Source organism: Sebastes umbrosus, chromosome 12, assembly GCF_015220745.1.
Source record: "Sebastes umbrosus isolate fSebUmb1 chromosome 12, fSebUmb1.pri, whole genome shotgun sequence".
NCBI classification, from domain to species: Eukaryota; Metazoa; Chordata; class Actinopteri; order Perciformes; family Sebastidae; genus Sebastes; species Sebastes umbrosus.
The window spans coordinates 31,492,039-31,509,969 of NC_051280.1; the positions used below are offsets into that span (position 1 = coordinate 31,492,039).

Here is a 17,931-nt window from a genome sequence, read left to right on the forward strand (position 1 = left end):
ACTATTACTACTAATAATAAGATAAGATAAGATAAGATAAGATATATATTTATTATAAACTTACCAAAGCGCTTCAAATTATGAAATAACAGGAAATACTAATACTAATACTAATACTAATAATGAATTTATTTATATAGCACTTTTAAAAAGAGATGTTACAAAGTGCTTCCCAAGACAATAAAAAAAGATAAATAAAGTGAATATATGGTAACTGTTAAAACAGAACATCACAGAACATATCAATAATAATAAAGTGGAAAAATGGTACAACAAGGTGATAAAAACAAATATATATATAAATGTGTAACTATATACAAATTATGACACAAACAGGTGTGTGTGTGTGTGTGTGTGTATGTATGTATGTATATATATAGTTGTTTATTTATATGTATTTACAGACATGCCCACTTTATGATAATCACATGCAGTTTGGGGGCAAGTCATAGTCAAGTCAGCACACTGACACACTGACAGCTGTTGTTGCCTGTTGGGCTGCAGTTTGACATGTTATAATTTGAGCATATTGTTTTATGCTAAATGCAGTACCTGTGAGGGTTTATGCACAATATCTGTCATTGTTTTGTGTTGTTGATTTGAAATTGATTTCCAATAATATATATATACATATATTTGCATAATGCAGCATACTTGCCCACTCCCATGTTGATAAGAGTATTAAATACTTGGCAAATGAAACTGGACTGAATTTTGAAAACGTTTTTTGCTTAGTTTAAAATGTAATAAAGTTCTTATAATGTAATAACTCATCACATTATGCACAAAACTGTTGTTATTCGCTCGTGGCTTTCTCATGTGCTGATTATTACATTATGAGCTTTTTATCACATTGAAATGATTACATTATGAGTTGCTAGAAGGCTTCTTACTAAATAAAACACATGCCGAATTAAAGAGTCGCTGTTGACGGCTTGTAAAACGTGTTAACTCGTGTTTTATCACGTGGGTATATTTGACAGAAGCAAGGAAACGCTTAAATTGTTAAAAATCCAAATGGGTTTTGATCTGGTCGCTATCTCTGTGTGAAAGAACAAGACGCCAACGACAAAAGTCAAATAACCAACATTTCCAGCTCAATACAGGTATGATAAAGGTGAAGGTAAATTCCGTGCATGACCTCTGGTTTTCAAAATAAAAGCACACTATATAGAGGAATGTGTGTAAAACAACATGACAGACTGCAGTTTACTTCAAGTGTGTTTTTATTAAATTCACTTGTTCATTAATATCTATCAAAGGGAGTTATCATCATCACTTTATCCAAAGTAAACCCAGCATTTCCTGAGCCACGTACAAGCTGTATGGCATAAAAGTTCACTTAACTGTGAATTGCCAAGAGAAAAACTTGAATACAAATCAGTTTTACACAACTGAATAACATTTATATTTGTAAGTTTTTGATCATGGCAACTGCAGTAACAAAATGTGACATTACACAACTGGGTTCTGAGTCTCAGCTTTTCCATATAGTTCTGAGATCTTTACAGTTTTACTCTTGTGAGCAAACCTTTGACAGCTGACATTTAATAAGACACTGTTATTATAATAATTAATCATTTAAATGGGTAGGGTGCATTTCCCCAGCAGCTTTACAGTCTTCTATGGCGCCACCATCCTCAAGGATGACACGCCTATGTCACAAAAATATGAAATGACCAGAGTTTCCTCTCTTGAAAAGGGAAATATATTTCATGTTTCTCTTTTTTACTGCTGGGGAAATATACAGAATGAAGACACTGATCTCCACACAGAAGCCTCTCTTTTCCATAAGAGTGTCCAGGTCTCAACAGTCCAGAATATGCAGTTTTATCTGTAGTCGTGGGTGCCGGACTTCCTCTTCCCGGCAAAGAGGTGTTTGGGTTTGAGGTCAAACACGTGTCGGTCTGCCTCTCCCTTCTTGCCTTCGCGGTTCATGTCTTTCTGGGAGTTCTTCATCATCTTCTTTGCCTTCTTTGCCATCTGAGGAACAAACAAAGACACTGACGTGAGTTCTCTTCAAATTAACTTTCAGAACCAGTGAGTTTTCCCCCACATGTTGTAAAATGTTTTAATTCTTTCTATTTTCAGATTTTGAAGAACGACAGGATAGGAGTCTTGACCACTGCAGAATCACAATGCCCAATTAATACTGTAGTCATAACTGTATTAACAGAGTACTCTGTTGAAATTCAACACTTTCTAGAAAGCTGTAATATTTGATATACGATTAATTTAATTATATATCATATTATAGATTTCAAGAGTTGAATTTGTGTCAAATAAAAAAAAACATACAAAAATTGTGCATGTTTTTTCATAAAATGTTTCTAAATAAACACACAAAACATATTGATAAAAAAGATTTCTAAATGTAGAAACATGGACAAAATATTTCTTAACCCTTCGCAAGTTATTAGAACTATGCACATTTTTTAGACTCTGAGATATGCTCATTTTTATCAGCAGATTTAATGCAAAGGTGTTTTTGTAGTTTCGTTATGTTCCATATGTAACGCAACATGATGTCGTCATCACAAGCGTACAATGTAATGATGCAAAAGACAGAAGTCTTAGCTTTCTGCTGCAAAAACACGTCACGTACCTTTGGATCTCGTATACCAGACTGGTCTCGCGGTGGGCGGGAGGCGCTCTGGCTGCGGGTTTTGGAGGTCGGAGGTGCTGAAACTTCACGCTTACGTTTCTTGGTGACGCTTCGGGACCGCCGGGCCTGTTGTGCGTAGTGGCTCTGAAAGCACAAGAGGAACATACTTATGAATCCACTATGTGTGGGAACAACTATTTCTGTAGCAGGTTTCAGGCATTCACATACGGAGAACGTAACATGACAAAATCAGAAATATATGAATAAATAAATGAATGACTCAATAAATAAATACATTTCATTAAATGTAGCAAAAATATTAAAAATAAATGTTGACATAAATTTATATTTCTGTTTTAATTAGCTTCTTTATTTATTTATCTTTGTATTAATTCCCTTATTAATTTACTCTGTTTAATTTTCCCTTTTAATTATTTATGTACTTATTTTTATAATTTATTTAACTATATTTCCATTTATTTGTTTATTTTTGAATTAATTTTTTATATATTTATATAAAAAATAAATAAGGGGTGAAATGCGAAGGTAAATCGTGCAGAAATGAATAAATACATAAATAAATACACATTTAAAAATATATAAAATAAATAAATACTAAATGAAAAAATAAAGAAATATAAATAAATTATAAATGCAAAAATAAAATTGATAAAAATAAATAAATTAATAAATTAAAGGGAAAATTAAACAGAAGAATAAATAAGGGAATTAATACAAAGATAAATAAAGAGGCAAATTAAAAAAGAAATATAAATTTACGTCACATTTGATCAATTAATTAAGGGCAACATTATTTGTTTATATTATTTTTGCTGCATTTAATGACATTTATTTATTTATCGAGTCATTTATTTATACTGTCATCATAACTGTATTAACAGAGTACTTTGTTTAAATTCTAAACTTTCTAAAAAGATGCAATAAGTAATATTTTCACTTAAAATTATGAAATAAGACAAAGTCCCACATGATTAATTTGATTATATCGTATTATAGAGTCAAAGTTCTGATCTGAAGGAAGAACTTACATCGTCCTTGTCGTTCATGTCCAGACCGAGGTCACCCATCTCCTTCTCTAGCTTCTTTCTTTCAACCTGTACATAAAAACAAACACACAAACAGTGGTAGACAGAGGTTAGTCAAATATTACAAAAGGGAAACTAATTATTTCATAAAACAAAAGCACGATTAGCTCGTTCACACTACACGACTTTCACTTTAGCTTTAAAAGTGAGCCCGCTACAGCCTAAAAATCTCAAGCTGCGTTAATGCGTTAAAGAAATTAGTGGCGTTAAAACTAATTTTCATTAACGAGTTATTATAGCAATAACTTGGAAAGACCTACTTTATACACATCACTATTTTTGTGGACTTTATCAGATTCTGTATGTCTGTCTGTGTCCATCTCAACAAAATGCCAGGCAGCCTGTGTTTTGGTTCGCTTAGAAACGGTCCGATACCATCTCTTGCAAGCGGTCTCGGACCGTTTGTTTTGGTCCGCACCAGAGTATGATTATTGCGTTCTACTAACTCCACATAACATACATCCTGTCGTCATCACCTACGACAGCCGCGTCTGCCATATAGCCATCCTCTCGTATCCTCTCTCTTTCATCCTCTCCGAAAATAAGTGATAAGTGTCAGAGCTTTTGTGAGTTTCTTTCCAACAGACTCTTTGTAAAGTCGTCGGACCAAATGCCAGGTAAACATTTGGTCTCCTCATCCCGCCATGTGCTACCGCAGCTCATTTTGCTTTGTTGCGTTGTTCCTCTTTCTGATGACAGCTTACCAGAACTTCCTATAAAATTTTCTGTCCAAACCATCCAAAAAAACCTTCACACACTAGAAATGAACTGAAACATGGTTCGGTCTGATCCGGACCACCTCTTTGCGTCGGACCAAGGTTCAGCTGTTTGGTCCAGGGAGGTTTCACACCTGTAATTTTGGTTCGGATCAAACTGAAAAGTCCAAAAGTCTGGACCTAACAAAGTTGGTGTGAAAGGGCCCTTAGAAAGGAGACCTCTGTAGTCTTAATGTGAGTAATGTCTCAGTTATATTCCTCATACTGTAGGTTTAAATTCTCTCTCTGATACCTCTGTCAGCAGCAGACCCGACGTATTAACGGTATCCTCACCTTGGTGGTGGTCCTGGGCATGCGAGGCCCGTGCACGTCCTTCTCTTTGGACTCCACGATCATGCGGAACTTCTTCTCGCGGATCTGTTTGGCCAGGACGCGGATCTCCTGCATCTCTTCGTCCTCGCTCTCGTCATCAGAGTCGTACTCCCCGGCTTTCTCCTTCAGCTCCTCCTCCTTCTCCAGCTGCTCCAGTTTCTGCGAGACAGGAAATCAAGACGTTTAGAAAAAAGACATATTAATCCTTTCCTTTCCACTGTCAAAGTTAACACTATAATAATGCGTTAACAAAAATTCATTTTAACGCCACTAATTTCTTTAATGCAACTCGTGATTTTTAGGTTGTAGAGGCTCAGTTTTAAAGCTAGAGTGAAGATACTGGCATCATATGAAACTAGAAAACCTAACGAATCCATTGGTAGCAACCATGTCATACTAGCTTGTCGTGAAGGAGGTTAAATAACGCTCCAAACTTGTGCTAAATTTTGCCGAGGAAAAACTGGCAAGGCCATTTTCAAAAAGGGGTCCCTTGACCTCTGACCTCCAGATATGTGAATGTAAATGGCCAAGTTGTGTTTATGCGTTAAAGAAATTAGTGGCGTTAAAACCCATTTGCATTGACATGATATTATGGCATTCATTTTGACAGCCCTACTTAACGCTAAAATACAGTTTTGTAGAAACTGCTGGGTGCGACCGATAATATTCTAAATGAACCAGTAACTTGTTTGCCAGCCGCTCTCTGGTTCCAGATGCTAATATGAAATAAGTTTTATTTAAAAGTTTGAAAACTGCTACCGCACCCAGGAACCTTCTGTCACTGCAGACAGCTGCATTTAGTTTTAATTACAGTCTTCCAAGAGGCAGTTTTCCACTTAACTCTGCAGAGACTCACCTTCATGATTTCAGGATCAATGTAATCTGCAATGTTGTGGCCCTCCCACACCTCAGGGATCTTATCCTGCTTCTCTTCCTCGTTCATCAGATCCCAGTATTCTTTAAAAGTAACACAAATAAAAATGATATCAGCATTGCAGGTGTAAGCGTTTCTACAAATTCACAGTGTTGAAATGAAAAGTCTTCTTACTCTGTAGATCCAGAATGTAGTCATCGCCAAGCTCCACCTCCAGGTCTCTCTCCTGCGAGATGAACAGTAAAATGTTTTATTATACACAGAGAGCTGTTAGGGGTGTCACATCTCATCGTAATGAAAGCCCCGTTGTCTGACGTGAACACAGGACGTACCGTTTTGCGTTTGGGTGTGTCGACCTGCATCGCCTTCTTGCGCGTCAAGGCTCCTTCTGGGATGAACGGAGGCCTCACCTGGAAACGACAGGCTTCATATCAGATACAAATGAGAGGACGTAATTTGCGTTGACTTCTGATCGAGTCAGCGACTGTTTTTACCTTCTCGTCTCTCTTGGCGGGCATGGCCAGGTGGAGCCGGTTGAGAACGTCGTGGACCTTCTTGCCCTTCATCTTGGTGTCGACGCGATGGGAGAGGAGCCGGTCGCAGGCCTGACAAACACACAGAAGAAGCATGAAGCACAACGCGCTCGCTCACAGCAACAATACAACACTCTGTTCCTCAACACCTCCAGGACTCACGAGGCTGAAGCTCACCTCAGTTTTAACTTCCATGACTCCCTCCTCGGTCAGGGTGCTGGTCTCAATCACAGAGATTCCCTCAGTAGAGAAATCTGCAAAGATTTTCTGAAAGCGAGAAGACAACAGTCAAAAAGATAAACCTTTACACCACGGCGTATTAGGGCCATTGTAGGTTAAAAAAAAAAAAAAAAAATTACAGAGGCGGGGGATAATATCACAAATTTACAAGAAAAAAAACATGGAAAAATAGTGGAGTGCAATACTGTGGGTTTTTTTTGTCAAGGAACCACATCGCTTCATGTTGCAAGGTTGGATCACCCTCATTTATCTCGAAAGTTTTCTTTCTTAGAATATTACCCCCTTCCCCAGCTCCATAATTTTTTTTTTTTTTTTTTACCTACAATGGCCTTTATATGCCGCCGTACCTTTAACCTTAACTCTTGAGCTTATTGTAAGAAAGTTAAAAAGCTAATAAACAAATCTGCTTAAGACCTCTGATATGGTAATAATGACCACAAAACCTTCTGAAAACATTTGCATCAAAACAATTGAAAAACATCAGAAGAAATGTCCAAAAAGTTACTAAATATGTGAAAAAAATTGTGAAAAATTGTGAAAAATGTATGAAAACTGTCCTACAAATATGTGAAAAATATCAAAACATTATTGGTCAAATATGTGGGGAAAAAACTACAGAAACATTTCCGAAAAGAAATGTAAAAAATATCCAAAAATTAGCAAAATATATGAAACATATAGGTGAAAAATATCCGAAAATTAGTAAAATGTAAAAATAATAGTGAAAGATGTCTGAAAAAATGTAAGAAATATCCGAAAAATGTCATAATGTCATTATTAGTAAAATATGTGAAAAATATCAGAAGATTATTTGTAAAATATGTAGAAAAATTTACAACTTTAATCTCAATTTTGTTCTCTCTGAATATATCCGTTATTATTTTTTTGCCCTACAATGACCCTAATATGCTGTCGTACCTTTAACACTCGTGTTTATTGTAAGAAAGCTAACAAACAGTCTGTTTAATATTTAGATTTCACTACAACAAACAAGCAGTTCTTAGTGTTAAGAATCAGCTTTGCAATATACTCTCCTACAAGTTAATTTCTGGTTCACCTCGTCCACCAGAGACACTTTAGACAGATCAAACTGTAAATCACCCACCTGGTCCTCCTCAGACAGCTCATTGATCTTCTTCACGTCACACTTGTTGGCCACAACGATGAGAGGCTGCGGGGAGCGAGACACCAGCATTACTTCACGTATTACACTGTCAAACTTTTTCATCTTTTATTTATCCTCAGAGAGACCTGCTAAATATACAGGATACTTTCCACTAACAGAAATTCACCTCTTTTGCTCAAATTAAATTGTGCGGTTGGTATTGTTACATCCAAGGTTGGGTATTGAGGGTTCTAATTCGGAAAAAGGTTAAGTTTGCAAAGTTTGCACTTACTATGCTTCCATGTTTACAATATGGTAGACAGGAGCTAGTGCTCTGATGTGTGGCATCTCAAGAAACACATTAAACTGATGCAGCAAAATCACCGTGATAAAATAATTCCATGCAGGGAAAAAGATGGTCTTATATGACAAAGCATTTCCTGCAGCCTGGTGTAAGACCTGAAGACATTTCTGATGTCATAACTGTCATGAAATGACTGCTGCTCATATTTCTATTTTTATTTATTCATTATAAAATAAAAATATATCTTTACAGCAGCCTGTAGGAGCTGTAGTGGAACAGCAAAATGTATTTGTGCATCCTTGCAAACTAGGTGCACCTCTGCACTTGGAGGCCACCACTGCCCCACATTAAGAGGAGCTCCATCCAGAAAAAGCTGACATGTTTCACATATCCGTCGTTTCAGACGTGAATAGGAAGAAAATTGGGTACAAGGATTTTGCAGTTTTTTTTCTGACATCATTACTTCACATGATGAGTAATCAGCTGTAACATCGTAAAAGCCTGACCTTGTTGGCGAACAGGGGTCGGATGCTGTTAAAGAGCTCCAGCTGTTCCTGCAGGTTGTGGCCGCACTGCTCTGATACGTCCATGACGTAAAGAACCGCCGCTCGCAGGTGAGCCAGAGCCGTGATGGCCTGCATCTCGATGGTGTTCCTGTCCTCCAGAGGGTGGTCCAGGATACCGGGGGTGTCCACCACCTACACACACACACACAGAGTAGGCATAAGAATGACCGGGGTGGAGTGTGGAATAATAAGGGAAACGTGGATTTCTGCAGGTTTAACACCTTTATAATGATCTCAAACTACTTCACCTCCATGTGCAATTGTTTTCACTGAGTATTGTCCTCTTTTGTTTTGATTTGTTTAACTCTGTATTTCTAAACATCAGTGTAAATGAGGGAAAACTCAATGAATTGAGGCTTCAATAAAAGGTTTTGAATGAATAATGGAATTATAGTGTGTGAATCTATAATAAGACCTCTGATATGGCAATAATGGCTTTAAGACTGTATTTAAGACCATAAAACCTTCTGAAAACTTTTAGCATCAACACAATAGAAAAACATTAGAGAAGTGTCCAAAAATTAGTTAAAATTGTGGGAAATTAGTGAAACATTTCAGAAAAATTTGTGAAAACTGTCCTACAAATATGTGAAATATATGTGAAAAATTCTGAAAATAATTATTAAAATGTGAAAGAAATTAGTGAAAAATGTCTGAAAAAATTTCAGGAAAAAAATTTGAAATATATCTGAAAAAATGTCTGAAAAAATGCGCAAAAATATCCAAAAAATGTCCAAAAATTATTAGTAAAATATATGAAACATACAAGTAAAAAATATCCGAAAAATGTCCAAAAATTAGAAAAAAAAGGGAAAAATATCCTATAATGTCCAAAAATTATTAGTAAAATGTGAAACGTGTAAGTGAAAATATCCGAAAATTATTTGCAAAATGTGTGAAAAAATGTCCGAAAACATATCGAAAGATGTCCAATATTCTTAGTCAAATATGTAAAAAATATAATTCAAAAACGGCCGTGTTGATATACCTTCATATTATGAAACAATAATACATGTCATTATTTTCATATTTGGCATAAACACACAAAAAACCCTGAAAAACGTGTCTGTATGTTTAGGAAATGGTTGTACACCGTTCATCTGATAGGGATGTAAACACAGTATATTTAAATTGATTTAAATATCATACTTCAGAGTCAACACAATGAAAATGTGTGTCACTGCCCAAATACTTTGTCACTGCATCTACAGTTCATGTAGCCCGAGTTAGAACACATCTGTAGCTAAAGAACATGTATGTGAAGGAGAAAATAAACCATGAGTGATGTGTAAGAGTAAGAGCTGCGGCGTCTTACCTGCCAGCGGAGGTATCTGTAGTCCATGTGACCCACAAACAGAGACTTGGTGGTGAAAGCGTAGGGCTGGACATCGACATCAGCTCTGGTCACCTGGCGAGGAAGACCATTTACAGCATGTTAACTTTACTCAAAACGTCCAGGGACTGAAACACCCTGAAACCAATGAAGGGTACAAGTCTGACTCATGCTCAGCTCTTACGCTTACCTTGTTGATGAAACTGGACTTGCCAACGTTGGGGTAGCCGCACAGTAGCAGGGTCCTCGTGTTGGGGTCAATGCTTGGCAAACGGGACAGATGCTGACGCACTGTTGAAGGGGGACGACAGCGAGATTAGTCATTTTCACTTATCAAAAAAATTATTTTAATTTTTCGCCTCTGTAACGGACACCGTTACCTTGTTCCAGATACTCCAGACTTGACTTCTGTCGTTTCAGGATGGTGCACATACGACCCAGAGCAGCTCTCTTCAGCTGTTTACACCGGTAGAGAGAATCGCCATACTTCATCAGACGCACATAGTCTTTGGCAACACTGGAGGGTTGGAAAAAAGGCAGTTACAAACCTGTCTTTTATCTGTTTCTGGGTTATGTTGAATTGCTGTTGTTTCCTTCTCTTTTATAATTATTATGATTATGTATTAGATCTTGATTGATGTATTTTTGTGTGTATCACTGAACCCCAAAATCCCTCAATAAGCATTTAATGGCTTAACTTTAACCTTTTTTTAACAAATTTTACTAATAACTTTCTGACAATTTTCACATACTTAAAAAAAAAATTCTGATAATTTCACTTATATTTTTCAAATATTTTACTAATAATTTTCGGACATTTTTTGATATTTTTTTTCAAATTTTTTCAGACATTTTTCACAATTTTTTCACTTATTTTACTAATAATTTTCTGAAATTTTCAGATATTTGTAGACAGTTTTCACACATTTTTCACTGATTTTTTCACATATATTACACATTTTTGGACCAACTATTTTGCATTGCTTTAAGGTTCATTAGAAAATTAACTGGATAGATAGCATGAACTGAAAAAGGAAAACTAAAAGACAAACCACAGTAAATGTTACAGTCAACCACAGCAATGAACAACAACATGCAAGACAATAAGCACAACAAACTTACTTGTCGATCAGATTCTTGGCGATGTTTATCTGTCCCAAGGCCAACTTATAATGGTCTTTGTCATACAACACATTCATCAGATCAGCGTAGAATGGATGGATGTCCTGAAGGAAGATAACGGCACATTATCAAATTACCACAAAGTAAAACAATGATTACTTAAAGGACACAAGAGGAGAGCATCTTGACTTACGTCGAGCTTGGGGAAGTCGGTGAGGATCTGCGAGAGGCGGTCATGGTAGCTCTGCTGGGTGAACTTCACCTTTCGCATGTAGAAATGTCGGATGCGGTGGATCTGGTAGTGCTTGTGCACCACTGTGGGCGTCTTCCTTTGTGTTTTGGATAAAGTGATGTCGATGAAATCCTGCAGAGAGGGGAACAGTGTGCAAGGTTTTAGTGAAGGGATGTGACATTATTCACTTTATCAGATACCAGATAATCATTACCATTTTATTTTTGGTAAAGCATAGGAGTATTTTCTCTCTAAAAGAAGTTTGTGTTTAAATTATTTGCCTCATCTGTTATGTCTTTGGCCTCACCTGTTTTAACTTGTAAATATTAGGTCATTGCAAAATTTACTGTCTGTTATTTGTTTTTCATATCTATAAATACTGTAGCATGCACTGGAACAACTACATAATATTTATCCACAAAAACATGCCGTTTTCGTATATCTGCACCCATCAAAATCTCATGGAAACTGTTTTTCCCAGAGCGTCCTGCCAAACTACATTAACAAATGTGTCAGTTTAATATACATTCGCTTGTCGGCAAAAGCAGACACCTTATAGCAACGTTTTGTATGATGTCCACCAATAACTAATGTCCTCTTGATAATTCGGCATACAATTAATACAAATCGCAGCTCTTTTTCTCGAGGAGACTAACTTTTGTGACTACAGCTCCCAATAGCTACACGGTATTTAAATGGACAGACAGGAGTCTTAAACTGGCAGATTTTCGAACGGGGTTTGGTGCGGGACATATTTAATGTCAACTGTCTCATTTACTAGATGAGAAAGCCTCATTATCACCTAATACTTGTTAGATTCAATAGTTAACTGTTTCATCTCTTTTTTTCTCTGTTCCTCTTGTGATACTGTAAGTAATAAAGTAGACTACTTGGACATACTTGTATAGAAACCTGCTGCTGTCTCTTTACAGCAGCTCAGCACGTGTTCTTCATATCTATAAATACTGTATTATGCACTGGAACAGCTACATGATATTTATCCACAAAAATATGCCGTTTTCCTATATTTCCACCCATCAAAATCTCATGGAAACTGTTTTTCCCAGAGCGTCCTGCCAAACTGCATTAACAAATGTGTCAGTTTAATATACATTCGCTTGTCGGCAAAAGCAGACACCTTATAGCAACGTTTTGTATTATGTCCACCAATAACTAATGTCCTCTTGATAAATCGGCATACAATTAATACACATTGCAGCTCTTTTTCTCGAGAGAGACTAACTTTTGTGACTACAGCTCCCAATAGCGACACGGTATTTAAATGGACAGACAGGAGTCTTAAACTGGCAGATTTTCGAACGGGGTTTGGTGCGGGACATATTTAATGTCAACTGTGTCATTTACTAGATGAGAAAGCCTCATTATCGCCTAATACTTGTCAGATTCAATAGTTTGCTGATTTATCTCCTTTTCTCCGTTCCTCTCCTGATACTGTAAGTAATAAAGTAGCCTACTTGGACATACTTGGGTAGAAACCTGCTGATGCTCAGCACGTGTTTTCCACCATGTTGTTGTTTTATATCTTCTAATTGTCTCTTAAAGCTCGATGTTAGACGGATAAAACAAACAGCCGCTTAAAACAATAAAGACGAAGAATAAAACGTACCTTTGCGGTGGGAACCACCATAATCTTCTTGAAATTATATAGTGCCATTTTGTCGGACACGTTGTAGTCCGCTGACGGCACGGGGGGAAAGGAGAGCTCCTCGTTCCGTTAAAACCGGAAAAAGACGCTGTTTGTATGGTCGTGTGTAGAAGGTAACCCGCAAATTGCGAAAACTCGCGAGACTCGTTACCCGACGACCTATCTTAACCGTAACTATCCGAAGTTAATGCCTAAACTTAACTATTTAAGATTAATGCCTAACATTAACCATTCCATGTCAACACTTAACTTTAACTATTAGAGATTAATGCTTAACCTTAATAATCTCGCGAGAGTTGCTCCAAATTTCTGGTTCCCTTTTAGACACGACCGTTTTACATCCATGGACGAGTTTTCTGCACATCGCCCCCTTAAGTCCGAATACAGACATAACAGAAAAAAAACACATTTCTGTAACAATTTCTATCTAATAAATATTTATTTTCCATTTTTAAAAAGCGAATAAAGTTAGCTATGATTTTCATTATGTTTATATTTAAAGTCACTTTTGCACATTCATGCACACACCTGTACATCTTCTTCATTTTTATAACAGATGTATTGTGCATACTGTATATTTTATAGTATTTTTTCATAATTTTATTGTATAATTGTCTTCATACAGTATTACAGATTCATGTTTTTCTTTTTAGACAGTAATATTCCCCCTTTATCCCCCCCCCCCCCAGCAATCCCCCCCTTCCCCAAAATAAAAATATAAATATAAAATAAAATAATGATAAATAAATTAAATAAATAATAATAATAATAATTGAATAAAATACATAAATGCAAATAACAGAATGATTGTAGAGCTTAAAAAATAAAAATGGTTATACTGGTAATACGCAAAATCAAAAAAATAATAATAACAAAGATTGAGATATTACTCACTTTGAACAATCCCAGTTTTTTGGCAGATGAAATTTAAGTAATTCATTTGATTAATATCTTAGCAAAATATTATATCCATCAAATGATACCCTTAAAAAGCTACCCTCCTTTTATACTTTTAAAAATACTGATTTTAAAACATATTTTACTACGATTGAAGACTTAAAACTCAAAAATTCTAAATTGCCAAAAACATTAGATTAGATTATTTAGACATTTAAAATTTATTCCAACTGTTTAACAGACCCTGATTGTGTTTTTTCTTTCTTTTTTTGTTTTTATTCATCTTCTTTTCCTTTACTTTTTCATTTTTATTTTATTTGTTGTAAAATTTATTTTATTATATATTCTTTTTATACTGTAAAATATTTACTGAATTTTTTTATAATGAAAAATCTGAAAATTTTATGTAACTACTATATTGAACTTTCTAAATAAAGTATTAAATATATAATTTTTTTAAAGTACAGATTATCACCATGGATGTACAGACTCCATATTTGTTGTGATCCGCGACGATGGAGAATTAGCCAATCAGCGAGCGCCTTTGTCTTTAGGCCACACCCACTCCCGTTGATCACGAGTGGCTACGCGTGCGCCCACTGCCAGTCTCGACCAATCAGGACGCTCCGCTGAGAGAGCGAGGAGGGGCGGGAGCTCGAGCTCTGTGTGACAGCTCCGGGTTCAGTGCTGCACCAGAGAGAAGAAAAATACGAAGAGGTCTCACTCTGCTAAATTCATCTTTACCGACCATCTGTCTCTCTAAAAAGCTTAAACATGATACTAGTGTTTCCCCACTGGTGGAATGTAACTAAGTACATTTACTTAAGTACCATATTTAAGTGCAAATTTGAGTTACTTTATTGGAGTTTTTTTTTCTTTTCATGGCACTTTCTATTTACTCCACTACATTTCAAATGAAATACTTTTTACTTTAATTTAATTATTTGATATGCAGCTTTAGTTACTACTTTACAAATTGAGATTTTGGATTTATTGACACAACAAACATTAATCACTTCTTTATTGTTTTCTTCCATTTACATGCATGTTCTTTTTAAATATCTATATAATATAATTTGCTTAAAGGGATTATTTGTAACTTTCAGAAATTGCTTGTTAACAGCAACACCTGTGGCCGTTAAGTCAACGAAAGTCAGCGTTGGGCTCGCGCTTACTCGCTCTAAATAGACATGAACGAGCATAGCTCAAAACAGTGAGGCGACACACGTCAGCTAAAACCACAATATCACTCTATATTTGACCTGCTTGGCAGTAATGTTAGCTGACCAGACAAAGGTCTCTCCATGAACATGATTTAGATCACATAGTGCGCGTTCTCGCTGTCTCGCTCCACCTTCACTACACAGAAGAGTTAGTTTAGCTCTGAGAATATCTAGTGAATGTACAGTGGACGTTTGTGCAGAAATAACTGCTGCAGCTCCTCCAGACCAACAGAGGTTTCCAATGTCTTGTGAAGTGACGGGGCTCCGCAGCGAGAAACGTTATCGTCTCCGACCGGGTGCCGGTGTCTTCCTGCTAACTCCGCCTGCGGTCGGGAGGCGATAACGTTACTTGCTGCGGAGCCCCGCTGCTTCTGAGCCCCGGCACCGACGCTGAAGCAGGAAAAGTCAACACTAGGATCAGCATTGATTCATGGAGAGACCTTCGTCTGGTCAGCTAACATTACTGCCAAGCAGCTAAAATATAGAGTGATATTGTGGTATGTCTATGTAGAGCGAGCAAGCACGAGCCCGGCGCTGACTTTCGTTGACTTAACGGCCACAGGTGTCGCTGTTAACAAGACATCCTGAAAGTTACAAATAGTCCCTTTAATGAACTGTATATATGTATATATATGTTTTTTTTATTTGTATTTATTATTGAACGCTTATGCAATATTGTTCACCTGACAGTCATGATCAATAAAGCAAATTGAATTGAATTGAAGTTATTGTTTTGAGAAAAATAAAATAAAAATTCTCATTAAAATGAGAAGAAACTGTCAATGCGCTGACTGTTGGACACGGGATGACTGGCCTTTGCTGCTCCATCAACAACACTATAGACGATCTGTGAGCTGCTCAGAAAGCGAGAGGAAGCAGCTTCTCCTCCACTCTGCCCCCCTCCCTCCTCGCGCATCTCTAGCTGAACCGACTGTCTGATCGATCGGGAGCTTCAGAGACGAGTTCACGTTAATATCTCCGGTTTCACGGTTCCTCCGCTTGTTTCTGACCACACAGCCTGCTGCTGACCGTGAGGACGTTTCAGCTTCGCGTCAAATTCATCCAGATTCATCGAAGCACAAAGTTCATAGACGAGCTAGCTAGTTAGCCACCTAGCTAACTCTGTAGCTAGTTAGCCACCTAGCTAACTCTGAAGCTAGCTAGTTAGCCACCTAGCTAACTCTGAAGCTAGTTAGCCACCTAGCTAACTCTGAAGCTAGCTAGTTAACCACCTAGCTAACTCTGTAACTAGCTAGCTAACTATAGCTAGTTAGCTACCTAGCTAACTCTGTAGCTAACTAGCCACCTAGCTAACTCTGCAGCTAGCTAGTTAGCCACCTAGCTAACTCTGAAGCTAGTTAGCCACCTAGCTAAATCTGCAGCTAGTTAGCCACCTAGCTAACTCTGCAGCTAGTTAGCCACCTAGCTAGCTCACTAGCTAACTAGCTTGCAGTGCTGCTGGTCGGAGCAGGAGACAGTTTTTTTGGGGGGGGCGTCGTTTTGTGTCATTGCACCGCAACTAGTCGTGTCTTTACCACCCTTCAGATCTGCAGACTATTAGCAGGGAGTTGAGGTTTAGAGCGGTTTAAGCCGGTTTGCTTCCTACAGCTAGCGTGCTCGATATAGCCTGCTAGCTTTAATACCCTGCGTATTTAGACTGGAAGACAGTTTCAAGGCCTCAGTCCATCCAGCACCACCATCACCATCAACATCAGCTGCCTCCACCACCACCACCACCACCACCAGAGGATTTGCATTGCCGTGCAGTGAGAGTTGACAGGTGAGTAAAATAACTGTTTTGTTAACACTTATTGTTATGTCAAAGTGGACATTAGAGCAACAAACACGCAGGGTGGATACAGATAGAGATAGCTTTATTTATCCCCGAAGGGCAGTTCAGTTTCTGCAGTCCATCGAGACATACACACATTCATATACTGCACAATCATCAATGCCAGACAGAGGGAACACAGTAGGTGGCATATTGTAATTTGTAATGGGTTATGTATGAATAATGGTGATGTGTTTTGTTTTTTTGTCTGATGGGTCTTACTTGTCTGTCTGTTTATGGTAACAGTATGTCTATTGTATGTGTACTTTTTCTCAAACTGAGCTGCCTATGAATGCAAAATGAATTTCAGTGCAATACAGTTGTATCGTATCGTGTCGTATATGGGGAGGTGCAAGATCAATACCAGTACAAACTGTTTTATTGGCTGCTCTCTGAAGTCAGGTTAAGTTAGCCTGCTTGCTAACTGAATATTAGCTTGATTCAAAACGATGGTGGTGGTGGTGGTGGTGGAGGGGTGGTGTTGGAGGGGGAATCCGCGAAATCACGCCGGAGGTCGCCATCTTTCATTGGATGCTGCTGCTGCAGGCCAGCTAAACAGACATGGCTGCTACTTTCTAGCCCAGAGAGTCAACTTCTTTGGTACACAACGGTGTGGTGGTGTGTTTACGGTTGATTCGCCTCCCCCCTTTTATCATTTATTGACCACATTCAGCCTGTACTTCGCCCTCATGAAGCCGGCATATTGCCTAGTGACGAAGGAGTGTCGCTGTGCATGGCCCCTTTGGCATGGGCATGGCATGTGAGCTGCAGTCTTTTCTCGGCTGTGTCAGCTGCTAAGTGCGCCTGCATTGCGTCTTTAGTAGAAGTTGCAGTGCTCGATTAGTAAAAGTTGATGCAAACAAACGCATCTGGTCCCCTATATGGATGGATGGAGATAAACACTGGTTCAACACCCCCCGCAGGGACATGTAAGATGCCTGGTCACCATCCTCCACCAGCGGTAACCCACCCACGACTAAAAATAAACTCCTTTGGCCCCCCTGTTGCATTTTTCACCACCAGGCTCATTTTTAGAACAACAGAGTAGCATTTGGGTTATAAATCACCTCTTGTGACTATGCAGGGTGGAAACAAGGAGGAGGCGGACCGAGCAAAGCGTGTGTTTTGGTTCAGCCCTTGTCTAGACGTTATGATTGACTCACTCTATCTGTAGAGGAGGAAATGACATATACTGTGACCAGGGTC

At 37.8% G+C, this 17,931-nt stretch overlaps 2 protein-coding genes across 4 annotated transcripts in view; one reads left to right on the plus strand and one right to left on the minus strand.

The window, feature by feature from the left end:
* Positions 1–1,208: 1,208 nt before the first annotated feature.
* gtpbp4 (GTP binding protein 4) lies at positions 1,209–12,889 on the minus strand. Its single transcript, XM_037787864.1, has 17 exons — positions 12,736–12,889; positions 11,070–11,240; positions 10,877–10,980; positions 10,135–10,271; positions 9,945–10,045; positions 9,737–9,829; positions 8,362–8,553; positions 7,552–7,617; positions 6,384–6,473; positions 6,168–6,278; positions 6,006–6,083; positions 5,848–5,899; positions 5,656–5,756; positions 4,761–4,958; positions 3,655–3,720; positions 2,606–2,749; positions 1,209–1,983 (listed from the first exon to the last, which is right to left on the minus strand). Exons 1-17 carry the CDS (start codon positions 12,781–12,783, stop codon positions 1,831–1,833), a joined length of 1,905 nt encoding a protein of 634 aa, XP_037643792.1. The 5' UTR covers positions 12,784–12,889; the 3' UTR covers positions 1,209–1,830.
* Positions 12,890–15,707: 2,818 nt separating this feature from the next.
* The window catches only part of larp4b (La ribonucleoprotein 4B), a 46,740-nt gene continuing 44,516 nt past the window's right edge, over positions 15,708–17,931 (plus strand). For 2 of the 3 annotated variants that reach the window (XM_037786363.1, XM_037786362.1), the window contains exon 1: positions 15,709–16,674. The gene's annotated coding sequence lies outside the window, so the exon portion shown is untranslated. Of the gene's footprint in view, positions 16,675–17,931 lie in introns of all 3 variants that reach the window. The other variant, XM_037786361.1, reaches the window with a different exon arrangement.